This window comes from Panthera uncia, chromosome B1, assembly GCF_023721935.1.
Source record: "Panthera uncia isolate 11264 chromosome B1, Puncia_PCG_1.0, whole genome shotgun sequence".
NCBI lineage: Eukaryota > Metazoa > Chordata > Mammalia > Carnivora > Felidae > Panthera > Panthera uncia.
In genome coordinates, this window is record NC_064811.1 from 1,365,510 (window position 1) to 1,392,163 (window position 26,654).

The 26,654-nt window shown below is 39.5% G+C and overlaps 1 protein-coding gene across 3 annotated transcripts; it reads right to left on the reverse strand.

The window, feature by feature from the left end:
• Positions 1-3,451: 3,451 nt before the first annotated feature.
• On the reverse strand, positions 3,452-26,134 carry HAUS3 (HAUS augmin like complex subunit 3). 3 transcript variants are annotated; one of them, XM_049630169.1, is made up of 6 exons: positions 26,029-26,134; positions 24,721-24,780; positions 23,283-24,327; positions 21,686-22,125; positions 19,892-20,120; positions 3,452-8,600 (listed from the first exon to the last, which is right to left on the reverse strand). In XM_049630169.1, the coding sequence occupies exons 3-6, from the start codon at positions 24,189-24,191 to the stop codon at positions 8,367-8,369; spliced, it is 1,812 nt and encodes a 603-aa protein (XP_049486126.1). In that variant the 5' UTR covers positions 24,192-24,327; positions 24,721-24,780; positions 26,029-26,134; the 3' UTR covers positions 3,452-8,366. The 3 variants fall into 3 exon arrangements, with proteins under 3 accessions (XP_049486126.1, XP_049486127.1, XP_049486128.1); XM_049630170.1 differs by lacking the exon at positions 26,029-26,134 and having other exon boundaries at positions 24,721-25,669; XM_049630171.1 differs by lacking the exons at positions 24,721-24,780; positions 26,029-26,134 and adding an exon at positions 19,111-19,216 and having other exon boundaries at positions 8,516-8,600; positions 23,283-24,712.
• Positions 26,135-26,654: the final 520 nt, after the last annotated feature.

A 26,654-nucleotide genomic window follows, 5' to 3' on the forward strand; every position in this document is an offset into this window, starting at 1 on the left:
GGGTCCTTTCACAGGGCTTTACTCCTCAGTAGCCAATCCCGTCACTAGTTAACATGCCGTGCCTTTCCCTGTCCACACTACCCAGTGGTTGTCTCATCTGACCACCTGGCTGGCGCAGGTCTTACACACTCCCCTAACAGGTCCAGTGCCTCTTGACTAGGTTGTTGACTTAATGGTCAAGGGGGAGGGAGGCAGCAGCTCCTCAGGGAGCATGTGTTTTCCCAGATGCATCCTGCATTGTCTTCAGCAATGGCGGGGTGATGGGACACTAGCCTTTAACAGAGGAGCAGCCATTTCTGCAGTTCCCGGAAGCATCTGGGACTCAGGATTTGAATGTGCCAATCCGGATGTCCCCGTCCCGTACCTCAGGGCCTAGTCCCTCTTCCTCATCAAGGCCCTGACCTCGAGGTAGCACACCTCCCTGGGCAGAGAATCCTGCCTTTTCTAGAGCTCTACAAGTGTTAGGACTAAGCAATGGTCCTGTGGCTGTGAGTGATCTTTTTTAGACTACCGGGGAAGCCCTCTGCTTACCACGGTTAGCCTTTTACTGCTGAATTCATCACCCTCAGCCTCTTTTTCCAAAGGATGTGTTATTCCTAGCCACAGCCACCACTTCCATTGTCTGCCACTGCCTCGTACTTTGTAAATCCGCAGCACGGTCCAGGCAGCTGCAGTTGCCTGCAGTGGTGCGCCACACTGTCCCACAGCGTCCGGCCCTCACTGCCATCATCCCTCGTCCAACTACAACTCGATGGGAGTCACCGGTGCCGATCTGAGGATGATCGAAGTCCTAGATGCCAGGTCTGCTTTCTCACACCATTCCTAGCACCGACTGCAGCAGATCAGGATCCCAGGAACCACTCTGAGCTTTGCCCACAGGGAGCTTATGGGAGGCGGGAAGGACTGAGAGGAGGGGGGCAAAAGCGATACACGGGCAAGAAAGGCCTCAGGCGATCCCGTTGGAGGAAGCGGGGAGAGGGCCCAGACAGCACAGCACAGCACAGCCACACACGCAAGCTGCAATTAAAATCACAGAAAGAGGGGCGCCTGGGTGGCTCAGTCGGTTAAGCGGCCGACTTCGGCTCAGGTCATGATCTCACGGTCCGTGAGTTCGAGCCCCGCGTCGGAGCCTGGAGCCTGTTTCAGATTCTGTGTCTCCCTCTCTCTGACCCTCCCCTGTTCACGCTCTGTCTCTCTCTGTCTCAAAAATAAAGTGTTAAAAAAATAAAAAAAAAAAATTAAAAAAAAATCACAGAAAGAGACGGGCACAGATACAAAAGGGATATACGAAGTTGTCAGCATGGGTTAGCAACGAAAGGAGAGCAACAAACAAAAACCTGAACTAAGAAAACAATGTACAGATATATGCTACATGCCTGTGTGTAGAAGCATGTAAAAAAATTTTTTTTAATGTGGAATTACAGACTTTGTTTTGGTTTTGTTTTTAAAAAATTTCCTAGGGGCACCTGGGCGGCTCAGTCGGTTAAGCATCTGACTTCAGCTTGGGGCATGATCTCACGGTTCGTAACTTCGAGCCCTGCATCGGGCTCTGTGCTGACAGTTCAGAGCCTGGACCCTGCTTCGGATTCTGTGTCTCCCTCTCTCTCTGCCCCTCCCCTGCTCATGCTCTGTCTCTGTCTCAAAAATAAATAAAAACATTAAAAAAATTATTTTTTAATTTCCTAGAGTACTACAAACAAAAGAGACCTCCCAAAAATATTGAGGAAAACATTTACAACATATATAACAGAAGAGTCCTCCACATACACATATTGTCTGTAGAAGGCTCTTCCAAATCACTGAGAGATGAATTCACAGCCGAGCCCCCTGGGGGGCAGCATTCGGAGGCGAGGACACCTTGCTCTGTCTCAAAGAGCAAAAAGCACCCTATGGATAAGCCCAGGAACCTCACAGTATGTTCTCTCAGCCGAGCTGTGAAGGACTGCAAGGCAGCTTACTTCTAAAAAGAAATTTTTTTTTAACGTTTATTTTTTGAGAGCAAGAGACAGAGATGAGTAGGGGAGGGGCAGAGAGAGAGAGGGAGACACAGAATCCGAAGCAGGCTCCAATCTCCGAGCTGTCAGCACATAGCCCGATGTGGGGCTTGAACTTACAAGCTGTGAGATCATGACCTGAGCCGCAGTCAGACAGTTAACTGACTGAGCCACCCAGGTGCCCCAAGGCAGCTTACTTCTAAGGCGGCTTCCTGGGAACAGAAGTATTTGGGGCAGAACTCGTAAAATGCTTTCACCAGTTGAGTGAAGGAGAGAGAAAAGGGTTAAGTAGAGGATGGTGTTGGAAAATGTCACCTTTGGAAGTTACAGTCCCATCTGGGGGGGAGGGGGTAAAGTGAGAGGGACGGTGGTGGGACACAAGACTACAAAGGGCCACTACAAAGGGACGGCAGGGGCCCCTATGGCACATGGCGTATTTCCACAGAGGAGCTCTGCAGAGGGTGAGGCCAAGGGCTGAGCTAGTTCGAGCAAAGGCATGAAGGCAAGTCCAGAGTGGCAGTAAAGAAGGCCAAGTAGGACACCACTGCATATGTCCCCAGTGAGGAGCAGTGGAGGCTGGCATGGGGGCGGTGGGGACGGAAATCCCACACCTGGCAGGGCTTGCTAAGTGACTGGATATAAGGATTTTATGTTTATTTAATAGAAATAAAATACAAAATGTTTATCCATTATACTCTTGACCAGAATGAATACAATCAAAATAGATCTACTTGGTCATTTAGTTTTATGTTATCTGTCCTTGAAATCACAGACATTTCTACAGATGGTAGCAATACAGACACAGTTCAAATTAATGAACTGGATTTTCACAAATATTTACCTTTTGAGTCTCAAATTGTAATTAATTTAGAATGTCAAAGTTTTTTTTTTTTTTTTTTACTGGAAGATACCACATTCACATCTAAGCTATTAGAATGAAAAATAATTTGGACAAATGTGTACTAGAACGTGTATCTGATTTTTATAGGTCCTTAGACAAAAGAGAGATATCTTCTAATAAACATGCTTAATGATATGCATAACCCTACACATAGCAGCAGGTCAGCCGCCAGCCCTGAAATCACCCTGCAAACTCTTCCCCCAGTATTTACCAAAGACTTTCAACTGCATTATTGAACCACCAAATGACTGTGAAAAATTTAAGTCAGATGAACCCAATTTTCAATCTAGTTTAAATGCATATGGGTTGGGGCATATGGGTGGCTGTTAGTTAACGTCTGACTCTTGATTTTGGCTCAGGTCATTATCTCAGGGTCATGGAATTGAGCTCTGCATCGGGCTCCGTGCTAAGCATGGAGCCTGCTTAAGATATTCTCTCTCTCTCTCTCTCTCTCTCTGCCCTCCTCCCCCACTTGTGCACTCTCTGGGGGAAAAAAAAAGGTATATGAGTTAAGGTACAAAGCTAAGCTACAGTCACAAAAGACTCAACAATACAATGGCTTAAAGAATAAAGTTTATTTCCCTTTCATGTTCTGAGTGAGTGTACTCAGCTGGTTACACATCTTTTGTGAAGTCCCTCCAGGACTGCAGTTTCCAACATGTTCCACAATCCTCTAGGACACTGTTATCATTTGCAGAGTTTGAAAGGAGTCGTTTGGGGTTCCTACTGGGTGGAAGGAAAGAGGCCGGCTGGGAAGCAAGTTGAATGTCTTTGGGCCTACCCTGGAAATGGCACACACCACCTGAGCACACGTCCCACAGACAGGAACCCGGGTCACACCTGACTGCAAGGAGACTGAGCCATGCAGCCTGATCCTGCTCCCCAGGACACACTGGTGTTGCGTACACATAATCTCTGCCAAAAAAGCCTCTGGAGAAAATGCCCATGATCAGGAAGTGGAGGTGACTGCCAGTCAGGATGATGGTTACCTCTGAGCAGGAGAGAGTTTTAATTGAGAAGGAAATGTTGAGGTTTTGAAGATGCAATTACAAGGATGTCCTCGTCATATTAATTCATTAAACTGTAGTTTAAGTTTTTGCATATTTTGTTTCTCACAGCAAAGGGTTTTTAAATAATGATCAATCTTGCAGCAAGAAGATATATGTAATCCAACCCTTACTGCGTGTGTATCGCGAGATCCCTCAGTGTAGCACATCAGAAATGCAGACCTTGAAGTGACGTGTAATGGTAATGCTGTTCGGTGTTACTTGTTTGTAGTAACAAATATTTGTAGTTATTCTCACTGATTTATGAGTTCAATTTTATATTTATTTGGTATGAAACGGGTTTTAGAAATGAGACACCGAATACAGTATTTTACTTGTAAGAGGTAAAGGTCTGATGCAGTAACAACTCAGCATGTGACAAGGGTCCAGGAATTAACTAGGTCTTAGGTCCAGCATCATTCATCAATAACCCACCACCAACCAATTTAATCCAATCCATACGAAATAAGAAACTGGCGAGACTCTGTGGCAGACAAACTCCAGGGTGGTCCCAAGACCCCTCCTTCCTAGTACTCACACCCTTGAGTGTGGGTGGGACTTACTGGCTCACTTCTAACCCACACAGTACAGCAACGGTGACAAGATGTTCCCAATTACTCTGCAGACGACTATGACGACACTCTTGTTAGGGAAAAAGCAAGCTGCTATCACGTAAAGCTAGGCCTAAGGAGAACCACGTGAAAAGGAACTGAAGGTGTCTTAGAGCCAACAGCCAACCGAAGCCCTCAGTCCAAAAGCCTACAAGGAACTGAATCTGCCAACAACCATGTGAACTGGAAGCAAATGCTTCCCCATTCGGGCCTCAGATGAGACCGTAGCCCCGGCTCACACCTCTGCACTGTAGCCCAGCAGAGGATGAAGCTAAATTGTGCCCCAGCTCCTGACCCACAGACACTGGGAGATAACAAATGTGGGTTGTTTTAAGTTGCTAAGTTGGCAGCAAGGGTGTTATGTAGCAACAGACAATACAGAATCCATATGAGAATTCCACTATTTTTCCAAATCCAGTAACATTTGACAGAAAAATACCTTTATCTTTTCCTACTACCTCTCAATAAATGTATGAAAACTAGAATTTTATAGGTATAAGAACATGACAAGAGTTCACAAGATCGACTGATGGCCATAAATCTTTCTCAACAGACTCACACTGAAGCTACCAGAGACATTTTACTATTTCTATCATTTTTTTTATTCCTATCAGTTTTTAAAGGGAAGTACATTTCTACCTGTCAAGTACACACTGCTTTTTTATTTTAGAAACTATACAGGATAAAGAAGAAAGCTCTTTGATATTTAAGTATTTATCTTCCTTACTATATGCCCCCCCACCACTCCCCAAAACACTATCAAAATTGCTAGGTAGGTAGTCCATACCCAAAAATTCTTACCAGTTCATTTATTAATGACTTCTACTCTAACAAGGCTCATGAGCAACAGAGGCCTGAATATGAACAAATCTAAATGTTAAGTGCTACCTATATCTTCGAGAAACTGCACATATATAGCTTTTGCACAATTTTTCAATACTCAATTATTTCATCACAATTACTCAATTATATCTCATTCACATATAACTTACTCTGTGGAAAAGAAACAATTGGCCGACTTAAATATTAAAAAACAAGACAACTTTGCTGGTAAAAAAAATAACTGGTGCTCCAAATATTTGTCATACTTGTGAGCGTATGTCACTGCTGTTATATATGATGCCATAAATGCATATACACGTATCTGTCGATCTTTGCCACCTAGGAATTTATTCATTTCTCTGGCAGCATAATACACACACTGTCAAAAACACCTCTCTTGTCTGCCACACATAGTAAGCAAATACTATGTCAATGTACGTTCAATGACCCAAGAGCTAAGGCTGAAGCCAGGGGCACCGTGAAACAGCCCATCTCTTCTGAGGTCACTTACACAGCCAGTGCAGACTCTCAGGAAATGTTTGGCATAAATGCCTGGAACAAGGAAGAGAGTGCTACATTTTAAAGCGTTAAGGGCTGGAGCGCCTGGTGGCTCAGTTAGTTAAGCGTCTGACTTGATCTCAGGTCATGATCTCATGGTTCGTGAGTCTGAGCCCTGCATCAGTCTCTGTGCTGACAGCTCAGAGCCTGAAGCCTGCTTTGGATTCTGTGTCTGCGCCTCCCCTGCTCGTGCTCTGTCTCTCTCTCAAAAATAAATGTTGAAAAAAAATTTTAAAGTGTTAAGGGTTAAGAGAATGTGAAGTCTAGCGAGCAGCAGGTCAGTTATCACTGAATGAGAGGAAACCAAGGGGAGCAGGACTCCACTTGTTGGTACCAAAGCTTCTCTACACAATATAAAGTTCCTTAGAATAATTCTGCTGGCTCATTTTCAAACCTTAGTTAAGGTAACTAAAGATAGATTCATAAAAATTACTCACTCTTTTCACCCCTCTCCAATGCTTAGACTCCACTAAGTCACCTGAGTACACAGCAGACATAATCTTCTGAGCAACACCGGAAAGCGGTATCTTACAGGGATCAAAGCCTACAAATGCCTCATAATTTTCCATTTTCATAAATCCTAAACGTAAGATAAACATAATATCCATATATTAATTTTACTTCAAAATAAGAAGTTATTTGAAAAATGTTACATACAGAGACATTCATAAAAATCACTCTCTGTAATGACCACATAAAATAGGAATCAATTATCTCCATAGTTACCGATACAATAGAATAGCAAGAAGGAGGCAAAATGGTTAGAGACTCAACTGGAATATTATGGTAAACAGGTAACAAAGCATACAATTTCTAGTTAACCAATTTTGAAGCAAGCAATCTATTCATATACTTCCTGAGGTTTGAAACAAATGGCTGTTATAATCTTCAACTGTACAAATCTAATAACATAAACATTTTTAATGGACTTGGGTAATTATGAGAGACACACAACCTGACATCATTCCATGCACACCTCTCAGCTGTACTCGCCCCTGGGCTGAGTGGGCGAAGGTGTGGAAGGGACAGTGCAAATCATCAAGTAGCTGGTCATACATCTAACACACATGGCACTAATCTAAACAGAATGTGCTGTTCCACGAGCCAGGAAACTAGGTGACATTTTCGCATATTACTGGAGAAAAGAAAAATTTTAAGTAAATTCTCTATTCCACTGCAGAATAGAGAAAGAAAAAAAAGGAATAAAAGTCACCCATGAGGAGCTAAGAGAAAAATCTTAGACAAGATTGTTACAAATTTTCAAGCATATTTAGATCTACTTAATAAATATACATTTTTAAATAATGTACAAATATAATAATTGGCAAAATAATTTTGTTCAACAGATTATAAAAATTATGAGGGCTTATCTGTCACCTAAGCATACCCATTTTCGGATGGTTACAAAAGTGTAGTTTTTAGACTAGCATTCCATATTAAAAAGTAATATATTCTGGAGCAGGAATATTCTTGAATAAGGAATATTCCTTGAATATCTAGATCCTCCTTTTCCTCTGCAGAGCTTACATAGTATGTAACAGGCCACTTATAAATCAAGCACTCAAGAAACACTTGATGTCATGACTGATAAATAAGCTATTTCAAATTATTTTATCCCACTCAAAATAATTTCTAATGGTCCAAATAATACACTTGTATCCCAACTGATACAATCTAACATTTAAGTATTCTCCCTCCAGAGAAACAGGTAAAATAGATTATACATCCTTTGAGCAACCACTTCTATGGCATTTTCAAATTTCATTTAAAAATCATTCACAATGTGTCATACTGAAATCAAAGCACTAAGATGTCTTACAGAAATTCTAAGTCCCCAGGACCCAGATGCTAAAATGAACAATGGCCAATGGACACCCAACATTCTTTGTGGAACAAATAGGAACATTCAGAGTCTCAAAGTCTACAGCAGGGAATTACGGGGGGATACAGTTTGAGTATTTTACTTTATAGAATTTATAGTCAAATACGAGGGTACTTGGCTATTCCATATTAAGGTGTTTAACACCTTAGGGTTTAACAATGCTGATTCAAAGTTCTACAAAGGTTTAAAATATTTCACAGTAGAAATTTTCTATTTCTAAAAAAAAAAAAAAAAAAAAAGTAAAAGCGACTGAACTAATTCTATTAAGAAATATTTGCATTACATAATAATGCTTTTTCCCTGTAAGTAAAAAGTTATCAGAACTGGGTCCCACCAAGCAAATGTTCAAGTCATAGAAAGCACTAGTACTTTGAATAAATATACTATATGAGGGAAAAAACCAAACTGATACAATACTTGAATTAATTAAATGAAATGTTCCATTGACCTCAAATTTAAAATTTTAGCAGTGTTTATTAGCTATGTTTTCCCCCTAATATAGAAAACATTAAAACATAGCATATGTAGTAAAGATTCCGTTTTTAATAATCTTCAATCTTCCAGACCAACAACTTTAATCTTTGATTGGTTTTCTAAGTTCTCCACAATATCTTTCAGATAATCTTCATCTTTTAAAAAATATACATATAATTCTCTTTCCATTCGATGCAGTTTATTAGATGCCAAAATTTTTCTTTTTGTCTTCACATCAGCAAGAACATCAGTAAGAAGATGATTCAACTTATTCAGCTGGGATTCAACTTGATGAAACTGCTCTGTTAACTCCTAAATGAAAAATAAAAATGCTTTTAATACAAAAGCTCTATTTGTAATAGCAATTATAAAAACTTAAAATGTAATTTACATGGGAAGAATCTGATATAGTTATTCACACGATTTTAATGATAAACCTCAATTAAAAATCCATAGTAGGTTTAATACAAATTCTATGTTAGACTCAATTGCAACAACTTTGGACAGATAACTAAGAGATTCAGAACAAACTGTTACTCCCTGAAGAGTACTTGACATGTAAACTGTTATGCATATTCATACACTCAAGAAATATTACTAAATGCCTACTACATGCCAAGCACTGTTTTAGAGACCACAGGTATAAGAATGAACACCACCTCTTTCATGAAGTTAACAATCCACTTAACTGATCAAACCTTTTTTAGCCTAATCTCAGTCTACGCTAAAGAAAAGAGGTACTGAGAAAGCCTTGAAATGAAGCAATTACCAATAAAAAAGAATCATCTCAACAAAAATCTCCATTTTTCTCTTTTCACATTGTTAAAGACAGAATTACATGTAACATTCAACAATCCAGATTTACCATGTAGTTCTCCTGCTCAAGAACCTAGACATGCCAGACCCTTCACATTTAATACACTGAAATGCCTCACCTCCTAAAATTAAAAACTATTTATTAACAAGTTTCCATGGCTTTCTAATCAAGTATTCTACCTCTAGAAATTTCCAGCCAGTATCCCCAAAGAGAAAATCCACAGCTCTGTCTCAATCTTCTGCACCTTCTCAACATGGTCCATGAGCATGGTAATCACCTGGGGTGCCTGTGACAAATACAGATTCCTACACCTCACTCCACACTGCATTACTCAAACTCTAACAGGCTCCCCGGTGATTCTTATAAACAAGTTCAAGAATGACTGCTTAACACATGTCATAAATGCCAGTTCCAGAGAGCAGTACTTTTTCAATTACATTTTAACAAAATCAAGTAATATCTACATTACATGGTCTCCCTTTGAGGAAAAACTTGGTAAACTTGAATGAGAAACTATAATCTCACCTTTAATTTCAATATGAAAGATCTTAACAATTACTAAAATAATATTCCTACAACACTGAAAAATATCCACCTTGATTAACAACAAAAATGCAAGTTAAAATTTGTATGCATGGCATTTTTAGATTTCACTGGGTTAAGGAAAAACATTAAATGACAGTAAGATTATAGTGAAGTGAAATCATCATACTTTAGTGATTCTAGAATGAAACCTTTCACATTTTAAGATATCTGACATCCATATCATTTTAAAATTCAGAGCATCTTGTGATTACTACTAACCACTCATAAGAAACACTCTATCACCAACATTCAGAAAAAAAAGTTTTTTACTGTGATGAGAACACTTAACATGAGATCTCCCCTCTTCACAGATTTTTAAGAGTATACTGCAGTATTGTTAACTCAGGCACAATGTTGCACAGCATTATCTCCAAAACTTATATATCTTACTTAACTGAAACTTTTTATCTGCTGATTAATAATTCATTTCCCCCTCTCCAATCCCTGGTAACCACCATTCTACTCCCTGCCTCTATGAGTTTGACAATTTTAGATATCTTTGTGAGTGGAATCATACATTACTTGTCCTTGTGACTGGTTTATTTCACTTAGCATAATTTCCTCCAAGTTCATCCAGGTTGTTACATATTACGGGATTTCTATTTATTTATTTTTCAAAAAAAAATTTTTAATGTTTTTGAGAGAGACAGAGACAGAATGCGAGTGGGTTAGGGCCAGAGGGAGAGGGAGACACAGAATCCAAAGCAGGCTCCAGGCTCTGAGCTGTCAGCACAGAGCCCGACGTGGGGCTCGAACCCACAAGCTGTGAAATCATGACCTGAGCCGAAGTCGGACACTCGACGTCAGGCGCCCCATGGGATTTCTTTTCATTAAGGCTAAATAATACCTTGTACGTACATACCACATTCTCTTTATCCATTCCTCCACAGACAGACATTTAAGTTGTTTCCATACCTGGCTATTATGAATAGTGCTACAATGAATGTGTAAGTGCTTCTTCAAGATCACGATTTCAATTCTGTTTAAATACTCAGAAGTGGAATTACTGGATCATATGGATCATTAAGTTTTTGAGGAACCTCCATAGTGTTTTCCATAGCAGCTGCACCAGTTTGCACTCCTAGCAACAGTGTACAAGGGTTCCAATTTCTCAGCATTCGCCAACACTTTTTGATACCAGTCATTCTAACAGGTATAAGGTAATCGTTCATTGTGGGTTTTGTTTTTTTTTTTTAATGTTTATTTATTTTTGAGAGAGAGAGAGAGAGAGCGAGCGCACACACGAACAGGGAGAGGCAGAGAGGGAGGGAGACACAGAATCCAAAGCAGGCTCCAGGCTCTGAGCTGTCAACACAGAGCCTGATATGGGGTGGGGCTCGAACCCATGAACCTATGAACATCATGAGATCATGACCTGAGCCGAAGTTGGACGCTTAACCGACTGAGCCACCCAGGCACTCCCGTTTGTTGTGGTTTTGATTTGCATTTCCCTGATGATGAGTGACACTGAGCACTATCCATATACCTGTTGGCCCTTTGTACATCTTCTTCAGAGAAATCTCTATTCAAGTCTTCAGCCCATTTTTTTAATTGGGTTATTAAGGTTTTTTTGCTATTACCAACATTCTTAATGTATAGTGTAGAAAAATAAAGACAACAACTTTGAGCCAAAAAATAACATAGAAAGGGCACTTAGTCGGTTAAGCGTCTGACTTTGGCTAAGGTCATGATTTCACAGTTCATGAGTTTAAGCCCCGTATCAGTCTCTACACGGACAGTGGGAAGCCTGCTTGGGATTCTTTGTCTTCCTCTCTCTGCCCCTCCCTGCTCTCTCTCTAATAAATAAATTGAAAAAACAAAAATAACATAGAAGAACTGCACGTCAAGTGTAAAGCTTTGAAATATCCTAAACATTTTAATTGGCTTATTTTTTCCTTCTAACATGTATATTCAAGAGTGGTATGACATTAAAAAGAAAAAAGTGATATGAGAAAAATCCATGTCTACCTGCACCTAGAAGATATCTTCTAGAAAGTATTCAATAAAAATTCAAAATAAAAAAGTATTGTGTCAGTTAACAGAAAGTTTTTCTTTTTTAGCAATTCATAAAATGATGGTGTACCTTATGATCAATGGTGTCTAGCAGACATTTAAATAGTGCTGGTGGCATGAAAAACAGGTGTGACTCCTCAGAAAAGCAATATGGCAGCATCAAAGGTCCCCCCCCCCTGCAAAAAAATGTATATACCCAAGAAAGCCAATAATCCTATTTCCAAGAATTCATCCAAATGAAAAGTATCCAACAACAAAAAACTATATACACAAGATATACATGATGTCATTCAAGAGCAAACAAAATTAAAAAAATGAAGACTATCAAAAAAATATTCAACAACAGTGGATTGATTGCAGAAATTACTGTAACATTAAAAATTAAGAAAATTATTCAGAGTGAAAATGTTTATTTCATAATGCTAAGTAAAAAGGAATAAAAAGATGTGTAAAGAAAGGTGACAAGTATATATTTTGAAAATACTAACCAAAACAAAGATGGCATAGAAAAATTAGTATCAGACCAAAAAAAAAAAAAATATTACGTCAGGAAGCACAGTAAGAATAGAGAAAGTAATTATGTAAATACTAAATGGTTCAATTCACTACAATTCAAATCCACCATGATAATAATTCATCACAATTTTAAACTTGGCAATACAGTTGACCCTTGAATATTGCAGGGGGGTTTAGGGCACTGACTCCCCGTACAGTCAAAAATTCGCATATAAATCTGGATTCCCCCAAAACTTAACTACTGAGAGCCTACTGTTGACATACAGTTGATTAACATATATTTTGTACATTATGTGTATTATATACTATAATCTTACAATACAGTAAGCTAGGAAAAAAGTCATTAAGAAAATCATGAAAAAATACATTTACAGTACTACACTATATTTATTTATTGAAGAAAATTTGAATATAAGTGGACCCATGCAGTTCAAACCCATGTTGGTCAAGGGTCAAATGTAACTTATAAAATAGACTCAAATATAAAGAAAACACTGCTAGAACTACAACAAATTTTCAAATCTACCATCATTGGAGGTTTTTACTAAATTAATACAACTAAAAGACGAAATCAGTAATAATCACAGTTCTCACTTCACACATATTAGGATGACTATTATATACATTTAAAAAAATTTTTTTTGTTTATTTGAGGGAGGACACAGTATGAGCAGTGGAGGGGGGGAGACAGAGAGAGAGAGAGAGAGAGAGAGAGAAGAGAGAGGAAAGAGAGGAGAGAGAGAGAACCCCAGGCAGGCTCCACGCTGTCAGCACAGAGCCCAACGTGGGGCTCAAACTCATGCAACCATGAGATTATGACCTGAACCAAGATCAAGAGCCAGACGCTCAACCGACTGAGTCACCCAGGCACCCCTATACATTTTTTAAAAAAGGAAAATAAGTGTAGGTGAGGATGTGGAGAAACTGGAACCCTGTGCACTGCTGGTGAGAATATAAAATGGTACAGTTACTAAATCAACAAGGAAACAATGGCTTTGAATGACACACTGGACCGGATGGACTTAACAGATATATTCAGAACATTTCATCCTAAAGCAGCAGAATACACACTCTTCTCCAGTGCACATGGAATGTTCTCCAGAACAGATCACATACTGGGACACAAATCATCACTCAACAAGTACAAAAAGATCGAGATCATACTGTGCATATTTTCAAACCACAAAGCTATGAAACTCGAAATGAACCACAAGAAAAAATGTGGAAAGATAATAAATACTTGGAGACTAAAGACCATCCTACTAAAGAATGAATGGGATAACCAAGAAATTAAAGAGGAAATTAAAAAGTACATGGAAGCCAATAAAAATGATAACACCACAGCCCAAAACCTCTGGGATGAAGCAAAGGTGGTCATAAGAAGAAAGTATATAGCAATCCAGGCCTTCCTAAAGAAGGAAGAAAGATCTCAGATACACAACCTAACCTTACACCTTAATGAGCTGGAAAACGAACAGCAAATAAAACCCAAAACCAGCAGAAGACAAGAAATAATAAAGATTAGAGCAGAAATCAAGGCTATCGAAACCAAAAAAACAGTAGAACAGATCGATGAAACTAGAAGCTGGCTCTTTGAAAGAATTAACAAAATTGATAAAGCCCTAGCCAGTTTGATCAAAAAGAAAAAGGAAAGGACCCAAATAAATAAAATCAAGAATGAAAGAGAAGAGATCACAACGAACACAACACAAATACAAACAATAATAAGAGAATATTATGAGCAATTATACACCAATAAAATGGGCAATCTGGAAGAAATGGACAAATTCCTAGAAACATATAAACTACCAAAACTGAAACAGGAAAAAATAGAAAACTTGAACAGTAAAGAAATCAAATTAGTAATCAAAAATCTCCCAAAAAACAAGAGTCCAGGGCCAGATGGCTTTCCAGAAGAATTCTACCAAACATTTAAAGAAGAGTTAACACCTATTGTCTTGAAGCTTTTCCAAAAACCAGAAATGGAAGGAAAACTTCCAAACTCTTTCTATGAAGCTGGCATTACCTTGATTCCAAAACCAGACAAAGACCCCACTAAAAAGGAGAACTACAGACCAATTTCCCTGATGAACATGGATGCAAAAATCCTCAACAAAATATTAGCCAGCCAGATCCAACAATACATTAAAAAAATTATTCACCACAACCAAGTGGGATTTATACCTGGGATGCAGGGCTGGTTCAATATTTGCAAAACAATCAATGTGATACATCACATCAATAAAAGAAAGGACAAGAACCACATGATCTTCTCAATAGATGCAGAGAAAGCACTTGACAAAATACAGCATCCTTTCTTGATAAAAACCCTCAAGAAAGTAGAGATAGAAGGATCATACCTTGAGATCATAAAAGCCATATATGAAAGACCCAATGCTAACATCATCCTCAGTGGGGAAAAACTGAGAGCTTTCCCCCTAAGGTCAGGAACAAGACAGGGATGTCTACTCTCGCCACTGTTATTCAACATAGTATTTGAAGTCTTAGCCTCAGCAATCAAACAACACAAAGAAATAAAAGGCATCCAAATAGGCCAGGAGGAGGTCAAACTTTCACTCTTCACAGATGACATGATACTCTATATGGAAAACCCAAAAGGCTCCACCAAAAAATTGCTAGAACTGATCTGTGAATTCAGCAAAGTCGCAGGGTATAAAATCAATGCACAGAAATCAGTTGCATTCCTATACACCAATAATGAAGCAACAGAAAGAGAAATCAAGGAATTGACCCCATCTACAATTAATTGCACCAAAAACCATAAAATACCTAGGAATAAATCTAACCAAAGAGGTGAAAAAAATCTATACACTGGAAAACTATAGAAAGCTTATGAAAGAAATTGGAGACACAAAAAAATGGAAAAATATTTCATGCTCTTGGATAGGAAGAACAAAATTGCTAAAATGACAATACTACCCAAAGCAATCTACATATTTAATGTAATACCTATCAAAATAACACCAGCATTCTTCACAAAGCTAAAACAAACAATCCTAAAATTTGTACGGAACCAGAAAAGACTCTGAATAGTCAAAGCAATCTTGAAGATGAAAACCAAAGCTGGAGGCATCACAATCCTGGACTTCAAGCTGTATTACAAAGCTGTAATCATCAAGACAGTATGGTACTGACACAAAAACAGACAGATTAATGGAACAGAATAGAGAACCCAGAAATGGACCCACAAACGTATGGCCAACTAATCCTTGACAAAGCAGGAAAGAACATCCAATAGGATAAAGACAGTCTCTTCAGTAAATGGTGTTAGGAAAACTGGACAGCGACACGCAGAATAATGGACTTGGACCACTTTCTTACACCATACACAAAAATAAACTCAAAATGGATGAAAGACCTAAATGTAAGACAAGAAGCCATCAAAATCCTCAAGGAGAAAGCAGGCAAAAACCTCTTTGACCTCGGCCGCAGCAATTTCTTACTCAACACGTCTCACATCTCCAAAGAAGGGAAACAAAAGCAAAAATGAACTGCTCAGACCTCATCAAGATAAAAAGCTTCTGCACAGCGAAGGAAGCAATCAGCAAAACTAAAAAGCAACCAACAGAATGTGAGAAGATATTTGCAAACGACTTACCAGATAAAAGGTTAGTATCCAAAATCTATAAACAACTTATGAAACACAACACCCAAAAAACAAATAACCCAGTGAAGAAATGGGCCAAAGACATGAACAGACACTTATCCAAAGAAGACATCCAGATGGCCAACAGACACATGAAAAGATGCTCAACATCACCCATCACCAGGGAAATACAAATCAAAGCCACAATGAGATACCACCTCACACCTATCAGAATGGCTAACATTAACAACTCAGGCACCAACAGATGTTGGCAAGGATGCAGAGAAAGAGGATCTCTTTTGCACTGCCGGTGGGAATGCAAACTGGTGCAGCTACTCTGGAAAACAGTATGGAGGTTCCTCAAAAAATTAAAAATAGAACTACCCTACGACCCAGCAATTGCACAACTAGGTATTTATCCAAGGGATATAGGTATGCTGTTTCAAAGGGACACATGCACTCCAATGTTTATAGCAGTGCTATTGACAATAGGCAAAGTATGGAAAGATCCCAAATGTCCGTCGATGGATGAATGGATAAAGAAGATGTGGCATATATATACAATCGAGTATTACTCGGCAATCAAAAAGAATGAAATCTTGCCATTTGCAGCTACGTGGATGGAACTAGAAGGTATTATGCTAAGCGAAATTGGTCAGAGAAAGACAAACATCACATGACTTCACTCATATGAGGAATTTAAGATACAAAACAGATAAACATAAGGGAAGTAAAAATAATGTAAAAACAGGGAGGGGGACAAAACATAAGAGACTCTTAAATATAGAGAACAAAGGGTTGCTGGAGGGGCTGTGGGAGGGGGGGATGGGCTAAATGGGTAAGGGGCATTAAGGAATCTACTCCTGAAATCATCATTGCACTATATGCTAACTAACTTGGATGTAAATTAAAAAATAATAATAAATGATTTTAAAAAATGGTACAGTTACTATGCAAAAGTTAGGCAGTTCTTCACAAAGTTAAACACAAAATTGCTACATGATCCAGCAATCCAACTTCTAGGTATACACCCCAAAGAAACGAAAGCAGGGACTCAGATATCTGTACACAATGTTCACAGCAGCATGATTCACAACAGCCAAAGGGTGGAAGCAACCCACGTGACCATCAACAGATAAACGGAATGTACTATATACATTCAATGGAATATTACTCAGCCATGAAAAGTAGTAAAATTCTAACATATGCTACAATACAGATAAAACAGTAATAAATAAGTAAATAAATAATAAAATAAATAATGAATAAATTAAAATAAATTAAAAATAACAAATAAAACAGTAATCATACAAATTATTTCACATGAAATCATACATATGATTTCACTTACATCAGGTAACAGAGTAGGCAAATTCATGGAGACAGAAAGTGGAACAGAAGTTACCACAGGCTAAGGAAGAAGGGGCTAAAGTTATTGTTTAATGGGTACAGAGTTTCTATTTGAGATGATGAAAAAGTTCTGGAAATGTATAGTGGTCATGGTTGCACAATATGTGAATGCATTTTTGTACTTAATGTTGCTGAATTGTACACTTAAAAATGGTTAAAACTGTAAATTTTACATTTTGTATATTTCACAATAAAAAAAATTATTTAAAAAAATAATCACAAGCATTCCTGTTCAAGGAAAGGTAGGTTATTCAAATCAATCCTCCCATAAGAAAAAAATGTAAAAGGCTAAATGAAATATTTTTAAAAGTCAAGCAAAACAAAAACTTCCTAAAAGCAATGAAGAGATAACAAGACGTTAAAAGGAACTAGAAGTCCATAAAACACCCCAGACTGGTAAGACAGCCCAGCGGCAGCTTTACCTAGGACAACCGCCAATCTTAGAAAATTAGAACCTATGATTCTTGAGACTCACAAGATGAGTGAGAGAAAAATTGAAGTCCAAGGTCCACAGAAAGTAGGAAGTCAAATGGGAGACCCTCTTCATGATAAGCCAAGGATCACAGGACACCAATAATCTTTTTTTTTTTTTTTTAATGTTTATTTTTGAGAGATGGAGAGAGACAGAGCACGAGCAGGGGAGGGGCAGAGAGAGGGAGACACAGAATCCAAAGTAGGCTCCAAGCCCTGACCTGTCAGCACAGAGCCCGACACAGGGCTCAAACTCATGAACTATGAAATGGTGACCCGAGTCAAAGTGAGACACTTAACTGACTGAACTACACAGGTGCCCCAGGACACCAACAATCTTAAGATCAGAATGGTCCAGAAGTGGAAGAGCCCCTGGATAGAATTACAGCCCAGACAGAAATCACCTGGATCCTCCAAAGACTCTTAGACTTAACCCAGTTTAAGGTTCAGAACTGATCGTGCCCACAGTATCTAACAAAAGAAACTTGAAGGCAAAAAGCACTTAAGGATCATTTATTTCATAATGATAAGAGGCTCCCTTCACCAGAAAGAGTGATTTTATTTTTATTGTATGCCTCAATATGGTGATGGGACAATTTGTTTATAGAGGGAAAAAAAACTAATAAAATTAGAACTCTACCTCATATCATACATAAAAATAAACTCCTGGTGGAGAACTAAAAGTGAGTACTATAAGGTAAAGCAAAAAGGACTATCATTATGATGTTAAGAGCAAACCTTAACAAGATACGAAAAACAAAATATAAAAAATGGCAAACCAAAGAGTAATAAAAATAAAATAAAAATACATAAAAATTAAAATGCTAAAAAAAGCAAAAAACAAAGTAAAAAAGACAAGCCACAAATAGGAAGTGAATACCTATAACACATGTAACAGAAAAAGGATTGGCACTTGAAATACATAAACTCCTACAAGTGATTTAAAAAAAAAAAAACAAAAAACAAAACCCGAAAGGGGCAGTGGGTGGCTCAGTCGGTTGAGCATCTGACTTCGGCTCAGGTCATGATCTCATGGTTTGTGAGTCTGAGCCCCTCTTTGGGCTCACTGCTACCAGCACGGAGCCCGCTTTGGATCTTCTGTCCCCCTCTCTCTCTGCCCTTCCTCTACTCATACTCTATTTCAAAAATAAACATTTAAAAAAAATGGACAAAGGAGATGAACACAGAATTCTCACGAAAAGATGAATGGCCAGTAAATAACTGAAAGAGGCCTCAACCTCCTTAATAATTAGGGAAATGCAAATTACGACCTATATGGGATGCACCGATTAAGAGAATTTACAAATCAGATAGTGCTATGTGAGGAAAAGGATGTGGATCAATATCATCTCTTTGAACTCATGTAATATGGTACAACCACTCTGGAAAACAATTTGACGTACCCTGAAACTGAACCCGTGATACAGCAACTCCACTGCTGAGTGTGCACATGTGTGTACACGCGCACAGCTGTGAGACATACGACCAGACTGTCCACAGCAGTATAACCTACAATAGCAAAAACTGGAAATAACTGAAATGTCTGTCAATGTAACACGTAACTGTGGAATTCATATAATGGAACACTAACTCATGAATGAGAAAACTTTACATATGTCAACATGGAAGAATGTCAAAATCTTAATATTAATCAACCAGTTACTAAAGAGTATACATAACATAATTACACCCCATACGTAAATTTCAAAAACATACAAAACTAAACAATATACTGTCTAGGAATATCTATGTGTAACAGAAGTACACAAAAAAGGAAGCAAACGATAAAATCAAGCGAAGTGGTTCTCCTTGATGAAGAAAGGGAAATGCTACTTGGAGAAGCATGCCATCACAGAGGACTTCAAATATAATAATTCTCTATTTGCTAATAAGACAGGTGAAATAATAACAGGAGTAGTTTTTTTTCTTTAAATACTTAGTATAAACATTACATATCCTTTTATGGCTAAAATATTTTGTAAGTTTTTAAAATTCTATGCACATCAATCAAAACCACCTGAAAAATATTATTTATGTGTGACTAAAGCTAGGATATAAAATAATAAATTTTATATTAGGGCAATAGAATTTGGGGTAATATTTTCCTCATGTTAACTTTTTCTTCAGTATCTTTTACAACAAACAATTTTTACAGCATCTTTAGTTACTATGGCATGTACCCACCTGGTCACTAAGCAAAAGCTGATTTCCTCCTTGATACAAAGTATCACAAAGCTCATCCACATCATTATTCAGTTTGGACAGAAAGAAAGAATGTTCTCGAGTAGATACTGCCAAATGATCTTGTACTAAAGAAACATCCTGTTTTAATTTCTCAGCCACCTCCTCCAGGTTTCCATGGGTTATAAACAACTCTTTTTTCTTATTCTCTCCTTCTAAAAGTTGATAAAGCCTAAAATGTAAAAATAAAGTTATAAGAAAAATTCTCAATCAGTCTTATATATCAGTATATAAAAATTCTCAATACAGTCTTCAAAATTATAATCCACTATATTGAGCATCTTTGGGGATAAGTAACAACTTAAAAATATTAACCTGGAAAAAAAATTAACCTATCTGCTGCTACATCAAGCAACCGAAAACATTCCAGCTAAAATACCATCTTACTACAGAAATACATATTGTAATTACTACATCTGATTCCCATTTTCTCATCTCCCAAGTTTTAAATATAAAATACTTTTTGACTTTTAACTGTCATTAGCCTACTTCAAACAAAGCATGTTTCAGAGATACCTCCCAAGAAAACATCTCTTCCACAGAATACAACTATGATGTAGTGGAAATAACAAGGAATTTGAAACAGAAGACCTAGGTCGGAGTTGTGGCTGTCTTTTCGGACCCAGGTCAAGTCAACCTCTGAGACTTAACTTTCACGTCACATACCTATTTTTATAGGATGGTGGTGGGTTTAAAAGCGGAAAATTAAAAATATAAAATGTAAAATAAAGTGAATAAAGAACTATAGAAATAGTAAACTTGCTACTCCAGTCTTCTACATGTTTAATTGTCGAATTAAATTCCTAATGGACCATGAGGCCATTTAACACTTCAAACATTAATAGCAGAAAAATCCTTTGGAACAGATGGAAAAATGTGAGGTAGCACTTTCTACACATTTCTGACAAAAAGGGTTTGCTCTTTTTCTTCAAATTAAAAAACACAGATTTTTTAAATTATTTTATTATTTTAGCAAGTTGCAACAGACTTCATAAAACTGGTTCAAGTCCAAGGCTGCCAATTTTTTTCTTGTGGGATGTGACTACACAATTTAAGGGGGGAAGCATTCTTAGCTCAGGTCAATGCCACCCTCTGAAACTGCAATGGAGCAGCCCTTTCCATGCCCATCATCTCATTAACAAGAAAACAAAAGGATTAGATCACTTTCCCCTAGTCCTAGAGAAAAATCAGGAGTAGGATCCAGACTTTTGAGGCCTTTAACTACTTTAGCCCTCCAATTTTAGTATCCCTATATCATCAATTGCCTAGACATCCAAAAAAGGTTGGGAGCTAGCACTCCTTTTTGCCGATTCACCTGACTAGACACGGAAATGAAGTCAGTCTTCTCTCTCTACTGACACCTCCAAATGCAATCAAGTCTCTACCTAGCAAAACCTACTACACCCCAAGCTGTACTCAAACTCCCTGTAGTTAAACTCTGCCCCAACCTCAAATAAGGCATCTAAACAATGGTGCTTAAAGGTGCATATGACCTTGTATACATTCACTCCTCCAGCCCACCCACCCCAGCTCTAACACAGCTGCTTCCAGATTGAACAAGAACGGAAAAGGGAGCAAAATATTCAAAAGGAAAAGAGTCACATACAAGAGAAATGAAGGAAGAGAACAGAGAGCCAGAACAGAAAGAAAAAATGTTTTAAACTTCCACAATCTTAGTTAAAACTCTCTATGGTATTTTACAACAAAAAGAATTACTGAAGAAATACAGAAGCATACCTATGAGTAGAATAGTCCTTGGTGTCAATGGTATTCCTTGGATTTATCTGCTGACATACTGACGGGTCTGTCAGCATTTCTAATCGCTGGCGGAGCATCGCATTACTTTGACTAAGTTCTTGAACCAAATTTTCAAGTTGACGATGTATGTCCCAATGCTTTCTCAATTCAATTTCATATGATAACTGTAGAAGCTCAAATGATGCCTTTTGCTTTATCAACTGATTTAAAACTAACTCTTGTCTTGCTGTATAATAGTCTTGTTTAGCAATCTGTAGATCAAAATCTCCCTTTACAACTGGCATATTCAATAACTGGGCATTCTCTTTTACCACAGCAGGCAAGCTTTTATCTTTTATATAAGCTATTTGTTCTTCAAGTTTCAGAATCTCACTGTTCAAGCTAGAAATTTTAGCATCCAAATTATCTTTGCCAAGAGCCTACACAGAGAAAACAATTGCATTTAAACCAGTCAGTATGAAGTTGAAATCATTTTAAAATTCTTTTTACTTTCCCTTTTAGATTATCGGATTAACATGCTAATAAAACTAATTTCATACTAACAAAAGCCAAAATCACAGTTTAAAAAAGGAAAAGTGTGGACTAAGCCAAAGGTAAATCACTAAATTTTAATGCTATTAACTACCACATATGTACAGTAATGGCTACCAAAACAGAGAGCTTTTCATGTTTGTCTTACTTAAAAAAAATCATTAATTAGCACACTACTCACTGAAAGCAAATGTACGCTATTTAGGTTTTTCTTAAAACTAAAATAATCCCAGTAGCTATTCTTCTAGTCTGTCACCTGATTTTAACCCTTGCAAAGAGTGACAGAACTCCAGATGTTATTCTGAAGTTTATGGCAGTTACAGAAAGTAACTTGGTACTGGTATTCAGTTTCAGTCCTGTTTTCACTCAATTATCTAGTGGTTACATTACCCAGAAAGCAAGCTTTCCAAGAGTACAGATATGTGCACTACACCTGTACATTCTCAACAAAAAGTCAGGGTTTCAGTCCACTGAACTGCATCCCTGACTTCATTAGCACCAAACAAGGAGCAGACAAGGCAGAACACCCATACAGAAAAATAAAAAGGAATTTCAGTGTTCTCTGAATCTGAACCCACACAAATTTCAAATTCAGAAAAAGTACTTTTGTTTAAAATTAGTTAATGTGATTGCATTATAATCTGTTCCTGCCTTTTACTAATATGAAGATCTATTTGTATGAAATGCTGACACATTGGGACACCTGGGTGGCTTAGTCGGTTAAGCCTCTGACTTCGACTCAGGTCATGATCTCATGATTTGGGAGTTGAAGCCCCATGTTGGGCTATCTGCTGTCAGCACAGAGCCTGCTTCCGATCCTCTGTACCCCTCTCTCTCTGCCCCTCCCCTGGTCACATTTTCTCTCTCAAAAATAAATAAACGTTAAAAAAAAAAAAAAAAAAAGAAAAGAAACAATGACACATCAAGCTAAGCACTGAACAAAAAATAAGAAAATGTATTTATTTTATCTCCCTTTCTAAAATACTAACATACCCTCCATTACAAACAATTACAATATGATGCTAGTCTCATTTCTCATGTTTACCTTGCTAGTGAGGCTATGAAGATTCTCCTCTGCCCACTGTATACTTGACTTCATGCTCAAATTACTTGCTTTCAAGTGAATTAACTCATGTTGAGCACAAATGTATGCTAGCTGCAGCCTAACCATCTCCAGCCGTCTCTCCTCAAGGATTTCTTGATTATCACAAATGGATGGTGCTTGTATATCTAAAAGTTGAAAATTTTCTTCATTTGAACTTTCAACTACTTCATGTATACCTTGAAAGAACTGTTTTTTGGTATACAAAGTTAATGCTGCTGTGCTTTGCTCTTCTTGGCTTAGATATTTCTCCAAGGAAAACTGAGATAAAAACACCAGTGGATTTGCCCCTTGATCCAAATTAGAATGTCGGAAAAACATCATCAGTTTAGCAACGCCATCAGTAAGAGCTTGAAGTTCATTATTTATCTTAGTGTTCATCGCATTTAGAATTCCTTGACTCTGCTTCAGCCTTTTAGTGGCTTCTTCTTCTTTAGCACTTAACCTCAGAGATTTGTGGCTTGTTACCGAAGCCATCAACTGGCATTTATTACGTCGCTGAATTTTTAGGTTCTTCAATTTCCGCAGAGTTTGAACTTCGACTTCCAATTTCTCTAGCTCTTGGTCATCCAGGGTAGAGGTTTTCAAATCAGAAGTTTTACAGGTTTTAAGAACTTCATCCAGTGCTGCTCCTTCTAGGATGGGCTTGCCTGATTTTTGAAGAATGCTAAAAGCTTCCAATTCTTCTTTGGACAATACATTCTGTTCATTCACATTCCCACAAAACCACTTCAAAAATGCTTCATCTTCAACAGTCTCAAACAACCAGTCAAAATCTTCCCCATTAAGACTATCAGCTTTGGGATAATCAATTTTTTTTAATGTTTCCACAAACTCTTTTCCACAACTCATGGTTTAGCTGCACAACTTTTTTGTAACTGATATGGGTTTATGGTGTGGATATTTAGAAGATAAAGCCAAATACAAACAAACTAAATTTATGTTAAGTTCAGAAGAAGGACAAAAGTTTTTTAGAATCTGACTTCTCCTGGGGGGGAAAAACAAACATTAGACCACAAGTACGACAACTAATAAGACAACTCTATTTGTAAAAGAACAATATAGATAAATACCACAGATATCTGGGAGGGAAGCATCTAACCTGAGGTAGTTGTAGCTGAAATGTTTGACAGAGATAAAGAGAAAATAAACTAGGGTATTACTTAGAACACCGAAAACATAATGAAAACCTAATTATCAAGACAATCTTATTTTTTCCAAAGATACATCATATCGCATGAGTTCAGTTTTGAATTCAAAATAAATATATCTAAACAAGTCCAAGCCAGCCTGTGGCTAAGCAGCCTCTTTTCCTGCTTTTTCTAAGCAAATAGATATAAATACGATAACATCCTTGAGGAAGAGTCAACAAAATATTTACCTCGACGACTGAATCAGCACCCGCCATTCACACAAGAATCAATGCCCAGTCACGATGAACCTAGTGCAGAGAAAATCAGGTTTAAGATTGAAGAACCACCCTCAAACTGACCTTAAAAGTGCTCATCAAAAGAAAAACAAATGGGGGCGCCTGGGTGGCTCAGTCGGTTAAGCGTCCGACTTCAGCTCAGGTCACGATCTCGCGGTCCCCGAGTTCGAGCCCCATGTGGGGCTCTGGGCTGATGGCTCAGAGCCTGGAGCCTGCTTCCGATTCTGTGTCTCCCTCTCTTTCTGCCCCTCCCCTGTTCATGCTCTGTCTCTCTCTGTCTCAAAAATAAACGTTAAAAAAATTTAGAAAAAAAAAAAAAAAGAAAAGAAAAGAAAAACAAATGTAACTTTGTAGGGTGGCGGGTGGTAAAAGGACTTAATGCGGCAACCATTTCGCAGTGTACAGAAATGTGGTCATCATGGTGCACACCTAAAACTAATGCAACAGATCCCAATTAGGCTTAAAAAAACCAACAACACCTACAGCAAAAACCCCACCAAAACCCCAAAACCAAGTGCCCTCAAATTTCAGATCAGAAGCACCAAAGAACTAGGCGGACACGAAGTAAAAGTGCTTTCGGCATTTGCTACTTTGCCACAAACGCGCCACCGAACCACCCCGCTGACTTCACCAAAAGAATTTCTCCGGGACGGAGACGAGCCGCACGGATGAATGATCTGCGTAACACGTGCGAAAAAGCCTCCGCTTTGGTTTTCTGTGTAATTCAGTCACGACACGGATGCACGTCAATAAAATACACAACCACAAAAGCCACCGAATTGGCGTGAAAGGCAAACCGCGCAAACCCCAGACCCGCGCGGCCGGCTGGTGGCGTTCCGGAGCGACCTCCCACGTCCCAACAGTCTTGCACCTGCCAGGGACCACGCTCCCGCCTGAGCCCCGCCCCCCTCCCGCCTGAGGCCACGCCCTCCCGCCCTCGGCCCCACCCGCCCTCGCTCTCCCGCCAGAGCCCCGCCCCGGAGCCCCGCCCCCACCCGGAGGCCCCCTCACTCTCCCCGGCGCCGCACTCTCCACCCACGCCCGCTTCCCGCTTCCACTCACGCTCCCCGCCCTCGCCCCTCAGCCCTTGCCCTCGCCCCCGCGCCCTGCGGACCGCGACTGCGTCGCGCTGACAGCTACTTGCGCGCCTGAAGAGAATTCCCAGGGGTGCCTGTAAAGAAGAGGCAGCTGTGGGATCGGCGCCGCTCCCACAGCCCCACGCCCCGCGACGCCCAGAACAGTGAGGCCGGGGCCATTCACCTCTGGAAGCTCCGCTCGCGCCCCTCAGAAGCCCGCCGCCGCGCTCCGCGCCCGCACTGCCTCACGGGAGCTCTGCCACGGCGCGCGCGCACACCCGGCAGAAGCCGGACCGGGGGGCGTGACCGTTTGCGCAGGCGTGGCGTCGGAAGAGGCGGGCCTGGCTGGGAGGGGCTTTGCGGCAGAACCTAGCGGAGTGCCGGCCCGCCCTCACGGCCTGGCGTCCACCGGTAGGGAGCGAGCTGATTGGCTCTCCGCCTCGGGGGCGGGGCCGGGGAGGCGTGCGGATGGAGTAGAGGAGTGTCTTGGGTGCGGGCCGGCCTGGTCTCGCTGCGCCCGGCTTTCTACGGCGGTGCGTTTTCACCGCAGCGGACTCCATGGCTGAGGCCACCTTTCGGGTCTATTTTGCCGGACCCCAGCGCCCCATCGTCTATAGAGGCGTTTTCCCGGAAACCTGATTGCGGTCCGGAGCTCGCCGGCGCGGGGCCCGGTCCGCCAGGCCGGGTTCCGGGGCGCGCGCCGCCTGCAGAAGTCGGGGGAGTGGAGGAGCAGCGTCTGGCGAATCTTTAGGCTCCGCTGTCCTTACTCGCTTTACGGGCTTTTGCGTTGAACGTTGTTTTGCGAAGCAC